The sequence below is a fragment of the Pteropus medius genome, unplaced genomic scaffold (assembly GCF_902729225.1).
Source record: "Pteropus medius unplaced genomic scaffold, Ma_sr-lr_union100, whole genome shotgun sequence".
NCBI lineage: Eukaryota > Metazoa > Chordata > Mammalia > Chiroptera > Pteropodidae > Pteropus > Pteropus medius.
This window is the reverse complement of record NW_024349800.1, coordinates 51,710,961-51,724,642: the sequence shown is the minus strand read 5'-3', so window position 1 is coordinate 51,724,642 and position 13,682 is coordinate 51,710,961. Positions and strand designations below refer to the sequence as shown.

General features: G+C 40.6%; 1 protein-coding gene across 5 annotated transcripts in view; it reads right to left on the bottom strand.

Annotated features, from left to right (window-relative positions):
• The window catches only part of ITSN2 (intersectin 2), a 109,888-nt gene that overhangs the window by 8,622 nt on the left and 87,584 nt on the right, over positions 1–13,682 (bottom strand). For all 5 annotated transcript variants that reach the window (XM_039887691.1, XM_039887690.1, XM_039887695.1 and 2 more), the window contains 4 exons: positions 7,862–7,983; positions 4,791–4,897; positions 3,735–3,918; positions 90–188 (listed from right to left, as the gene is read on the bottom strand). In XM_039887691.1, coding sequence (XP_039743625.1) covers positions 90–188; positions 3,735–3,918; positions 4,791–4,897; positions 7,862–7,983 — 512 coding nt within the window. The remainder of the gene's footprint in view (positions 1–89; positions 189–3,734; positions 3,919–4,790; positions 4,898–7,861; positions 7,984–13,682) is intronic.

The window sequence follows — 13,682 nt, the reverse complement described above, 5'->3', positions numbered from 1 at the left end:
ACCATGGGGCTAGTGTACGGAGGCTCCCTGACTACTAGCCTCTGTGACTCTCAAAGGGTCTTGCTTCTCCGTCCCGCTGGGGCACTCACACTTCTGATGAGGAGAGGGTAGCGGGTGATCCTCTGCATGGGCTTCAGCAGGAAGCTGGAAAGGGGCATTCCTTTACATCGAGGGTCAGATGCCAGCTTCTGCAAAAAAAATGACAGGCTCATGAGGAAATCACAGCCCCAATGAAAACAAAGGAGACACCACTTGTACTCCTGACTTTGACCACCTTTTAGATTTCTGATTTCTTTTAAAAACTCAGGGTCCAAAATGATGTTCAGATTAGCAGTAGGAATAGCTACCTCCTGTGCCAAACCCAGCAGCTTCTTTGTTCTTTCTTACATGCCTCTGACGGCCTATGCAGTAACTCCCTCCTTTGCTTCCAGAACCACCCTCTCTCGCTGTCTTCCCAGCCCGCTGACCTGTGTCTTCACCTCTTTCTTCTCCTCTACTCACTCTTAACTGTAGGTACGCCCTAGATCCCCTGCAGGCGAGTCCAGAGTCTGTAACCCAGACCCTCTCTAGAGCTCTACACTCTCTTTCCTACCTGGATATCTCAAAGGCACCTCAACACCTCAACATACTCCAAAACAAAGTCCTCGTCTCCCCCCATAAAAGCCTTCCTTCCTACCTCTATGCCTATCTGAGGTGGTAGCACCATTCTGTACCCACCTGCCCCCCCCAATACACACCCAGAAGTCACCACTGATGCCAGTCTCTTTTCCAAATAGGTACTAGACCGATCGGGCAGATTATTTCATAAATTATATGTGTCTAACCACCATGCCATACACCTAAAACTAATAGAAAATGATACTGAATGTCAATTATGATTGAAAACAAAAAATAAAATAGGTCTTGATTTTCCTCCTCTGCCTGCCCACTGTCCCTGTTTTATTAGTAACGATCACTTCCATTTACCGAGCAACTACTCTGTGCCAGATCATGAATGTGGTGGCCTTTGCTAGTTTGGGCCCTTCTGCTCTTTCTTCACTTGGCTAATTCATACTCATCTCGTAAGACTCAGATTACACCTCCTGTGATGCAGGCTCTCCCTTTCCCTCAGGTCTTCCCTCCATTTCAGGGATCCTTCTCAAGACCAGTGGCTACCTCTAACATAACACCACATCTGGACTGGGTAACACAAATAGAGCTATCATGTTTGAGAAGTCTCTATGCCCCCCAGCCTGTCAACTCTAGGAGGCGAAGGACATCTTATTTGCTTCTACTCCTAATACTAGTATAGTACCTAACAAAGTAGCTAGAACTCGAGGATGATCATTTTGAATGACTTAAAAATACACTTACCATAATTTACCTAATCATTTCCCACTATTGGATATTAAAATTGTCTCCACTGTTTTTGGATATATCTATGTTGTTATAACAAGTATTTTCACACCTTTTATTTCTATATTTTATGAGTCTTTTCTAAAAGTAGAATTTTAAGCATAGTTTATTGTTAGATTTTGCTTTTCAATGTAATTGACACCATGCCCTTCATTATGAGACTATAAACTTTTTAATTACTTTTACTATTATAATGGCGATGACAATGATATCCTCTTAACATTGTTATTGTTATTACTATTTGGAAAAAATTTTAAATCTTTTACTATGCTTTAGAAGGCAAATGTCCTATTTTCAATTCTACCACTGATTATTTTAAAACATTCACATGCACTCGCAATTCTACATTTATCTAATCTTATCAATGTTTGTTTCTAGAATCTTGGTTTCTTTTCTATATTTCTTCAGTTCATTTCTAGGCAACCCCTTGCCTCTTACTCTTATCACTAATTGAAGACTTCTGCCTTAGTGCCTTATATTGAACCATTTTTTCATCCCTGAGATCATCATAAAGATGATAAATATATTCACTGAATGCCTACTATGTGCTAACGTACTTTAGAAGTATTACCTCTGAGTTCCAGATGAAGGGACTGAAGGCACCCAATGTTAAATAACTTGCCCTGGTCACGCACTGTGGTGATGGGGCTGGGACTGCAACCCATGCAGTCTGGTTCTGAAGCCCGTCTTGTTCTAAGCACGGTGTTATCTGGCCTGCTGGGCTGATCCTGCTTAGATGTCATGAGCTCTTCTTTTCATGTAATGCTTGATTTTATTCACTGATATTTTAATTAAGATTTTAACAACTATAGTTGTAAGAAAGATTGGGTTATAACTTTTTTTTTTTTTCATTTTTGTAATTAAATACAAATACCAAAACAGGCTTTGGGGTTGGGGCCACTTTTGCCTTATACAATGAATTAGGTAGGTTTTCTATTTTTTCCTAAGATCTGTATAGTTTATATAACATGGACTAATTTATTCTTTTATAGTTGGAAAGAGTTCACCATTAAATCCATCAAGAGAACTCAGCTCCTCCCTTGGGGAAAGTTACTCAGTTTTTCCCTTGGTTAACAGGACCTTCAGATTTTCTATTGTTATTCAACCAGTTTTCACCCACACTACACGTTTTGTTAATGTTTTCATATTTGCATATATTTTTGAATCATATACCTTTTAAGAAATATATTTATGTCTGTTCTTGTTTTTACTGATTTGTTTTTTTATCTTTCGATTTTATTTACCGAAGTTATGTTTTATGAGTTCTTTTCAATGCATCTGTTCTTGGATATATTGATATCGTTTGTGCTTTTATCTTTATTACTTCCTCTATTTTCCTATTTTCCTTTATATTTGGCCTGTATTTTTTCTATTTTATGCTTATTTTTCCATTCTTTTCTGATAATGAAAATATTAAAATTACACATTCTCTCATAAGGTAGCTCTGTGGCTATATAATAGATCCCAATATGCAGTACTTCATGAACCTCTAAAACCAATAAAAAATGTAAAAAAAACCCCAAGAAAACAGGTTTTACTTTCATTTTCCTTGTCATTTTAACATGTGTAGTAACACTGTTTATTATTGTTAATAGTAATGAAAATGACTTCTTAAAATGTGACGTTCTAATAACCAACCATTTGAAGCTCACTGCTGTATTACTATAAAGATGTTGTTGATTCATTATATCATATATAGTGTTATCTTACTGAGTTCAGTTCTAGCTTTACATCTCCTTACCAACTAACTGCCTGTTTCTAATTTATGACCATGGTATCATGGAACCAGTCATTTCCTCTTCTCTTTATTGATTTCTAGAAGGTTTAATGACATCTGTGTACAGTTCTAATACAGGATCATGGGTATGCATTTTATGTGTCATCCTAATTCCTGGTGTCATAATTTTTTCCTACTTTCATTTCCTTTTGTCTCTCTTTATTCATCTACTTAAATTTTATTTTATCTTGTTGCATTTTATACATGTAAGTAAGCATTTCATATTATTTCTGGAATAAGATAGGTATAAAATAAATACAATTTACAAAATTAAGCAAGTGACATTCTGGATTTTTGTTTTAGAGTATAATATAAGTAGGCTTAAAAAAAATTCTATTTAAAGATGGGCAAAATCAGGGTCTCAGTGCCAAGAAAATCGACTCAACATAAAAGGCAACACAAAACGATCAGAAAACTCTTTGCTATATTTGTATTTCTTCTGGAAACTGATGGGGATACCCTGCTCCACTGCTGAGATCCCACCTGTGTGGCTGTACACCTACATCGCCGCCTCCAGGCTCAGAACCAGGCTGGCCTGCCTACGGTCCCCGAAAGGAGTTACCTTTAAAAATTCTTTGAAGTCTGTGTCTTCATCTGTCTTCTGCTGTAACAGACCTGCTCCATTAAGCTGACAGCTGCAGAACCGGATATAAGCCTGCATGTGGGACAGCTCGGCTGCCAGGATGTCCCCAATCATCTGCACGGGCATCTTCTCGCCCCCAGTCTTCTTCCGTACCCTCAAGGCCCTGCAACCAACACACTTTCACTTTCTGTTTCTAAGTGAATGTCCTTGGTAAATGAGGGATGAATACCACGGGGGCCTGGTGGTAATGATAACCAGTGAGTTACCTAAAAACCTCTGGCCCTGTGAGGGGCATCAGAAGGAGGAGGAGGCAGCTTTGGCATAAAGCTCTGCTGGCCAAGCCAACCTGGGTGAAATGATAGCAAAGAAGAACAAGAAAATGAAGTCTACATACTTGGGTGCTTCTAGGTCTTCAGAACTATTTTGGTTTCACCTTACTTTCTCAGTAAAGTTTTCTTGAAAAATTCTAAATTTGTTTTCAGCTGAACCAAGAAAAAAGAAATTTTACACACTCTATATGGAAAAGAGGGAGCAGGGGCCCACAGAGGCCAGATGTGGAGGTGGATGCGAGCCTCGTCCCCAGGAGAGCTGCTTAGTCCTAAGCAGAGCTGGGACTGCTGATGACTCCTCCCAAGAACCTGTGCCTAAGGGATAGAAAATCACCCCGAGAATGGAATTTCACACAAGACTTAGGAGACTGCCGAATCAGTTATGAGCTGCTGCTTTGCCCCTGACTCGAACTACCTGAGAGTCAAGTATATGTTGGATTCATATGTTAAAATATTGTTTATTTAATGCTTTGATTTTCTTTGTTTAATCCAAGTATTTTCATTATATTTCTTTGGTTCGATAATTATGTATTTTATATAATGACAGGGTATTTCATAAAATGATAATAAAATGAAAAGCCTGAGGGAAAGGAACACAGTTGAAAGGTCCATTGCTAAGCAGCCTCTGTGGAAGAAGACTGATGTATGACAGTGTCAGCCCTGGGGCTGGGGGTGTCACTGCAATGACAAGTGGGTTCTCACTCACTTCAGCAGCTTTGTGTTAGACATGATGAGCTCCTTCCAGTTAACAAAGATCAAGGCCATCTCTCCTTCAGTGAGGAAGCCTGACTCCACCATCCGTTTCTGAAAAACCTAAATTCAAAACACAAAAGAAATAAGTTAGCTTAAGTGTGAATACACAGCCTACGTGGTCTAAATCAAACAATATCTTTATATACCAAAATGAATAAGATCATGGTATTTTTAAATAAACATATTTATGATTGTTAACTTTTAAACTGCATAATTTCCCTACTTTTTGCTATCTGGGCTCCTATTAGGGCTGGTTCTAAGGATGGATTCCAGTAGTCTCATCAAAAAGAGAAGATTCTCATACCATCTCCTGGGGGTGTTATGAAGGTTAAACAGAAACACGGGAATAAAGTGCCCGCACTCTGTAAGAGCCTGCAGAACTGGGGAAGCATGACCACTATCGGGCTGAGCGCCTCAGGGTTCTGGAAGCAGTTTATGAGAAGTTCAGCAAAAGGAACGGTTGTGAACTGTGTTCCCCTGAGACTGACTGCCAAGCAGATGCGGACTTCAGAGGCTGCCTGACTGAAGGGGAACAGGAACACCCCACAGCAGTACCACACGGCACTTACGGATTTACGAAGCGTGACGTGTACACATACGCTTGGGTGTGTGCATGCGCACATGTGTGTGTGTGGGGGGGTTCTCAATTAACGTCATAGATGATGTCAGGCTGAGTCGGGCGTTATTATTCCCAATTAACCTATGAAGAAATAAAGCCTAAGAAAGTGATTTGCTCAAGTCCACAAAACTAGAATATGGAAGAGCTAGAAAGAAAACAACTCTTTTTGATTCTAAGTCCAATTTCCCACTAAACAATGAGGATTCCCAGGAAATAACTTTAAAAGCCTTAAGGAAATTATGAAGTTATCTGAGACAACTCTTCTAATGTGTGATCTTTCCAAAATGCACATGACACGTTACTCTCTAATAAAATCGTTCAGTGGCCCCATGATAAGATGCAAAGTCTTATGTGAGGTTCACGAGGCCTGCATGATTTGCCCTGTGCCAACTCACCAGCCTGGCCCGCAAGTACCTGACATTCCAGCCACACTTAGAGTACTTGCAGGACCCTAATTCTCTTTGCATGTGCCTTCCCACTTCTGTGTCCTCTTCCAGGCATAGAAGACTCATCCATCAGGTCTCAGCTGCAGTCTAACTGGGAAAGTCCTTCCTGGCCTCTCCTCACCAGCTGGGGGTGGTCCCCTCCTGCTTGGTTCCCACAGAGGCTGAGTTCACCTCTCTCCCAGCTCTCACCACACTGTTCTGTAACTGTCTCTCCACTTGACTGCAAACCCCTGGAGGGTACAAACATTCTATTTTATCTCTGTGCAGTGCTTCACACGTAGGCTTTTGATTACTGAGTTGCGTTGCACATGGAAAGAATTCAGGTAAAAGGGCTATGAAATGGACCTCTCTGAACCTGTACAATTCCAAAATCAGACAGATGATGTCAGGACACGCTTATGAGAGTAAGCCCTGGAAAGATGGTTGACCTGCTATGAGGTTGTTTCTGAAGGACATGGAAAGCATCTAGTGTCTCTCTGTTCTATCATTCACTGATTAATTTATGTCACTGTCTTTATTCATTCTGTTTACCTGCTTTGTGCCAGAGGAGGTAAGCAGAGGAGGATAAGATGGTTGGCTCTCTGGGAACCTCCATGGGAAGAGTAACGAGAAGGCCTTGCCTGTGAACAATGCTTTTTATCTAAATCTCTGACCCCAACATGACTCCTTGCTTCTCAGAGCATCTTGTGGCAGGGGGTTGGCAGAGTTGGAATAACCAAGGCCTAAGTGGTTAAGTGACTGGTCTGAGGTGGGGCAGGCAACCAGCCCCTGTTCACCTTCTTTACTAGTGTCAGAGAGGTACCTCCGCACCCTTACAACCCCTCAGGACTGTAACATGACCAGCAGCAGGGCTGATACTCAATGAGGTTAACAAAGAAAATAGGCTTTTCTTGTAGACCGTCTGTCCTGCTCAGAGACATGCAGACACAAACCTACCTAATTCCTTCAGTACTGATGGGAAGGCCTGCAAAGGGCCAGGTTAAGTTTGGGGGATACAGGATGAAAGATACACAGTCTCTGCCCTCAGGAGCTCATAGCCTTGAGGGGACATAGACATGATCAACCAAGAAGTGTGGTATCGTGCACAGGTGAGACAAGCACACCTACTTGAGGCAAACAAGCAGGTGTGTTTGGAGATCCCAGCCTGCATATAGGGTGGAGAATGACTCACAGGCAACCTTGCCAGGGGGCAGGTGCAGAAGGATACAGCCTTTGCTCCAAGCCTCTGTAGAGGTCTTGGCTAGGTATACATTGCACCTGTTGGGCCTGTGTGACAACACCTGTTCTCCTCAGGTGGTTTATTTAACTGGGCTTCTCATCTGAGGGCCTTGAAAATTCAGTGGGAACTAAAGCCATGGAAACAAAAGTGTAACAGAACTATAAAGACTACTTTTGTTTACTTAAACCCAAAGCATTTTTTAAATGTTGCTCTTACAGCTGTTATTGGCTTAGAGGTCACTGGTAACATTAATAGGCACAAACATAAACAGTAAATATATGGTAATTGGGAAACATTTTACGATATTCTATTTGGTTTTCCAAACTGACACAAATGTTAGGGGAATACTCCCACTGTTTCGCAATTCCTCTGGAAACATCAAAGTTTATGAAAATGTCAGGTGTCAAAAAGGCAGCGTAAATACAGATAGGCAAAATTCTGAGGTAGGTATAAGTTTGCTTTAGTGCCCTCCCACCTCCTCTGCACCCTTGTCCTTCCTGGTTGGTAGCTCTGAGGTATTTGAGTGTCCTCTTTTCTCTCTCTTCATTCTGAATCACCCAATTTGGGAGAAAGGTTTGACTTGAGATCTTCAAGTCCTCTCCAACCGGCAGAGACAGCATCTTGAGTGTGGGAGGAGCTCTTGTCACTACTTGTAAATTCACACATCAAAGGTGAGACCCTGCTTTGAGTCCCGCCCCCATTCCCGAGGCTCCTAGAGCCAGTCAGCGGTGGGCCCTCACCTCCACGACAAGCTGGAGATCGTCCACATACCGCTCTTCAGTCTGAATCAGCTCATGAATATAGCCCTGCCTTTTCCTCTCGATCGGCTGCATGGTGTCCAGAGTTTGGAGATCAGCACACCCTATGGAAAAACAAGGTAGAGTTAAATATATATATATTATTTTAGTCTTCTTTGTAGAAAACAGACATAAGCAGATGAGCTGGGTTTATAAACGGTGCCTTGAAAGAGCTACATAGCTTTCCAAAGGGTGAACTTCCATGAACAGCACCCCACTACGGATAACTGGCTGAATGACCAAACATTCAGTGCTTGAAAGCAGTGAATGAGTAAAGCCTGTAACTAATTAGAAGAGGTCCCAATCTCCCTTCTAAATATGTAATGATAGAATTAAGGATTTTTAGAAATGGCTTCAGAGATCAGAACTGTGCTGAGCTTGCGAAGAATCCATGCTATTCTCATCATTTCAAGACATTTTCAAAGATCTTGAAATGATTGGCTGGATCAAATGCTTGAGATCAGGGTTTTTCAAATTGCTGGTCATGAGCTACCGGTGGGTTGTTATATCAATTTAGTTTTTAACATGTGGGTCGGGCCCAGCATTAAACAAACAAAAAAAGAAACTATCATGTGCACACCATTGGTAAGTGTTATTCTGTGAAAATTTTTAGTTAGGTATGTATTTGGGGATGTAAAATATATTTCTTTCTGTGAGCTGTTAAAAATATTTGAGAAACATTTCCCTAGGTTTCTCAAAGTAAAGTGTTCATTAGGACACCTAAAGTTCCCAGGACCCAGCAGTTCCAAACAAGATCACAGCCTTAACCCACTAGAACTGCTGATCTGGGATGCACAGCAGCCCTACGAGACTTTGAGGGAAGTCTCAGTCTCGTGTTAGGGTGAGAAGAATTGCATTCAGTTTGGATCAATTTACGGGCACATCGGAGCAACTACGACGTCAACCTAGGAAGTGACATAATTCCAGAATCATTCAGTAAGTAGCGGAGGGCTTGCCTTATGCTCAGTGGGAGGGGAAATGCCTCAGGAAGCCCTTCCTCAGACAGAAAGAAAAAGCTGGCAGGTATCAAGCAATATGAGGCAGCAAGCAGCGGGCAGGGCAGCAGGGAGAAGGGGCAGCTTGAAGCAGGGGCTTTCTGGACGGGGGAAGCGTTTGGACAGGATGCAGACGTACCACACAGAAAGTGCTTGGCTAGCACTGGGGACAAATGGACAAAGCCACAGAGGCAGAAAATGTAAGGATCAGACTGGGCTTTTAAAGGAGGTTTCTCTTTCTGACTGCCCTTGAATTTTTACAGATTTTATATAGATTTGGGCTTACAGATAGTTCTAATGAAGAAGGCTGTTCTATATTCTGCACATGTTGCCAACAGCTTTAAAAAAGTTACTCCCACAGAAAAAAAAATTGAATAAGGCAGGTTTGGTGCTACCAAGAAGAAATAGTGTCACTGTCATGTTCAAAATCATCAAGCTTTTTGTGGGTTTTATTTTATTCTGTTCTGCCAGGGAGAACTGTAGGAACGACCGAATAGAGACGCCTGTCTGACTAGGTCGTGTGTAGCAAGGCTGAACGTGATGGCCTGACACCTGGTATAATGCTGCATGTCGTGATGCGACCCAGTGTCATGTGTCAGAATTGCCAGCTGACTGATAGAAGCAATATGAACAGTGCCTAAGGCTACCCCACCTCTTACACTAGTATTTTATAAATTTCAATAATTTACATTCCGTCACATCCACATTACACCTTTACTATTACTTACCAAGATTTTCCTCTAAATTTACTCATGTTCGAGTTAAATATCTAGGAAATCATGGGTTTGATATGCTGGAAAGACTGAAAGATTTGAACACTATTAACAGGCCTAAAAACTGAACACATACACAAAATAATATACATTTTTCAAACACCCAAAGAATCAATTTCAATAAATACTAAAGAATCTATATTATATAGAAATAATTACTGAATATATCTGGAAAATTGCACATTAAAATTATTTTCAAATATTTTAGTTTAAAGGAGAGCTTCCTGAAAGCTAAAGGTAGCTTCCTCCTTTAGCGAACGGCAGGCACCCCATTTTACTTGACCTATCACTAGCATGTGTGACAGTTGATCGTTCCTCCTCTTTAAAATCCTCCTTCATTGGGCTTCTAGGTCATCAGGTTGCCTCGTATCCTCCTACCTCACTGGTCAGTCCTTCTCAGTTTCCTTTTCTGGTTCCTCCTCATCTTCCAGACTTAATGCTGAAACCTAAGGCTCAGTCCTTGGAACCCTTCTCTTCTCTACATACATCCTTGGCGATCTTGTCTAGTCCCAGGGCTTTATGTGTCATTTACATACTTATTACACACTCCCAAATTTATAGCCCAGCCTTAATATCTCCTTTGAATTCATATCTCCTTTGAATTTATGTTCTGAGCAGTGCCTGCTCAGTATCTCCACTTAGACATTTAAAAGGTGAGTGAAGATAAAATGGCCAAGACCAAAATTCTAATCATCATCCCCCAACCTGCTCCTCCTCCATTACATTCCACCTCAGTTAACAGCAACCCCATCTCTCTGGTTGCTCAGGATGAGATCTTTGGAGACATCCTTGATACTTCTTTTCACACCCCCCCATTCAATCCAACTGTTGGCTCTATCTTCAGAATATACTCATAATCTCACCACTTTTCACCGTGCCCACCACCAACACTGTGACCCAGGCCACCACCATCTTTCGTCTGGATTACTGCACTAGCCTAATGGGTCTCCTTGCTTCTGACCACCCCCAGCCTACTTTAATCTAGCAAGCCAGAGCTACCCTGTTAAAACATATCAGATCATGTGATTCCTTTGATTAAAACCCTTCTTCAATGGGTTCTTCTCACTCCGAGCAAAAGCCAACGTTCTTACGATCAGCCCATGAGAACCTAAACAGTCTCTCCCATCTCCCTGGTTTCCCTTCTGTCCTCATTTCTTCCTTCTCTTGTTCTTCCCTCTGTTCTAGCCACACCGGCCTCCATGTGGTTCTCAAGCATCTCAGGCATGTTCCTGCTTGAGGCCCTTGCATGTGCTGGTCTCTCTGTCTAGAATGACCTTCCAGATATCCGCTGGGCTTCCTCCAGATATACCTCACATCCCTCAAGTCTTTGCTCACACATTATCACCATTTCAGGGAGACTACCTGAAGAGCCTGTTTAAAACCAAAATCCCTTTGGATCCACCCTTTCTCCCCAGCACTCTTTTCCTGACCCGTTTTATTTTTCTAAGACACTATACACTTATTCGTTTTGTTTGTTTTGTCTTACCCTACTCACTAGTCAGCTCCAAGAGGGCAGGAATTTTTGTCTTATAATCTTCTATATCCCCAGTGTCTGACATGGAGTATGTCTTTAACAAGTACTTATAGAATGTGCTATGAGGATAAATCCTGAGCTGTGGGAGACAGTACATTGATATTAATTATAGGCAGTCGGTGAGAATGATGAAAACTTCCTGATAAGTTCCTTCTGGTAGACAAGGAGAATAGGAAAGTAAAAATGAGAGATGTTTATTTTCAGGTCAAAGTTCCCAAAAAATAATCAATGGTGGGCCAAGCCACAAGACCTCCAACACTTGTGTTAGGATGTGGAGACTGAGAGACAAATTATAGAAAATGATATGAAAACTTCAGTTGGGAACAACTGCTCTAAGTTACAGTTTAAGCAAGAAGCAGCAGCAAATGAGATGCTGAGAAAGGAGAAGAGAGAGATCTGCAAAGATTTCAAAAGGTGGAGGACAAAAGACAATTTGTGATGACTATACAAAGAGGGTTTGTTCAGATTATGTAATAAAGTCTCAGAAAAGTCCTTGTCCATTCTGAGGAGAGCAATACCACCACACAATGCTATTCTCTGTGTGCCCAAATTAAGCAGCCAGAGTTATCACATAATGGTTTTCAGCCTGTGTTTAAGCTCAGTGAAAAGACAAGATTTTAACAGTAAACCCAGATGACTAAACTGTGTGCATTTTTTGAAGGCTGACTTTAATACTGAAGTTTTATCAGGGCACTAGAAAATTACTGGATTATAAAATTTTATTTTGTAAAAGAACAGCCTTTTATCTGCTTGGCAAATATTTACTGAGTGCAAACTCTGTACCAAGTATCATGCTCTCACCATGAAGCCATAGATATTTGTGATTTTGTTTTTGAAATTTTAAATAATTCTTGAATAATTTTTTAGACTCTTGTCTTTTTTGATGCCTGTCAAGTTCACTGTCATGTTATTAGGTTGCTCATTCAAGCATAAAGTGGAAGAAGTTCATATTGTATTCTAATGCTGCCACCATAGGAAAAAAAATTATTTGGCTATTAGAAACTAGTAGTATTCTAGAACTCTAAAAGCAACTCTGTTGATAAATGCAAGTGGATACAGAAAAATTTTATTGGTTTTATTTTTGAACCTACAGTAAAATGTCATAGGCCTAGAAGATAGCAAAGACCTTCCAGTATAGACAGAAGTACAGACTTGGCCTTCAGAAAGCAGTTAGTTCAAGCTGATATCTGCTAGTTATATCACTGAGGAAATTAATATGCTATTCAGAATACAGAATATTATGAAGCGATGTAACAAAACAGTAGTTTCTTCATGTTCACCCAACATAGAACTTTCAATTCTAATAAACATTAACTGTTACTAACATGTGTATGACAATTTACAACCTTTGATCAATCTTCCGAACAACTTTGACCCTTATTGTATAAATACACTGAGAATCTGAAGCTTGGTGGTTAAGTGATTTACTATAGAATTTAGAGATACTAAATCCTTAAATCTAGGTGTCTTGATTAAAGCCTTACACTTCAAAAGGCCAGGCCATTTACATCAGGACTCAAGCAGCAATAGCTTTTAAAGCTTCCCAAGTGATTCCAATGAGTAGCCAAGCTAGAGAATCTGATTTAGCTCCTGGCTGGCCTCTAAGCCTCAACTCTCACTGCTCCTGGCTTTGTACTTCCCTCTAGCAATAACAAACTGCTTATAATCACATCTCTCCTCCTGCACCCATGCTGTTTGCATCATCATCCTTCCACCATCCCACCCTTCAGTCTGGCTTACTCCTGCTTATCCTATGGATCTAGTAGCTGCCTCTTCTAGGAGATCGTCTCTAATTCACCAATACATGGTTGAATTAGGTATTCCTTCTCGGTACTCTCTTGGTGCTCAGTACATATCTATCACTGGGCTTAGCATGCTGTTTTATAATTATCTGCTTATATATCTGATCTCCTCACAGAGCTAAGTACTACCTGAGGCTAGGACCATCTGACACTCATTTTCATATTCCCAGCACCTAGTACACTGCTTGGCCTTATGCAAATACTTAGTACATGTTAGTTGAATGACTTTCCAGGGATGAGTAAAGGTTTTTTGGAGAGAGATTGTATATGCCAGACATTGATGGATAGGCTGGATTTTGATCCATATTTTTTCAAAGTAAAACCAGCAATTTGGTTACTTAACTGTAAAACTCTGCTTATCTCTGGTGCCCCAAGTATTCACTGCTGTTTCTTTTATATAAACTTTTATTTTGTGTACTAAAAAGTCTTAACTACAACTGCAATGGCTATTAACCTGTAAGTTCTTTCCAATCCTTTTAGAAAAAAGTTGGAGTAAAATTATAAGTAACATTGTAGTCTACTATTATCCTAGATCATATTTTCTTTTACTTTCAAATCAAAATTTCTTTTGCTCTTGAGATACATGTCATTATCTTGGATTAAAGTACTTCAATGTTGGCCACTTAAAAATTTCTTTTGTCCCCATTGATATAAAACAAT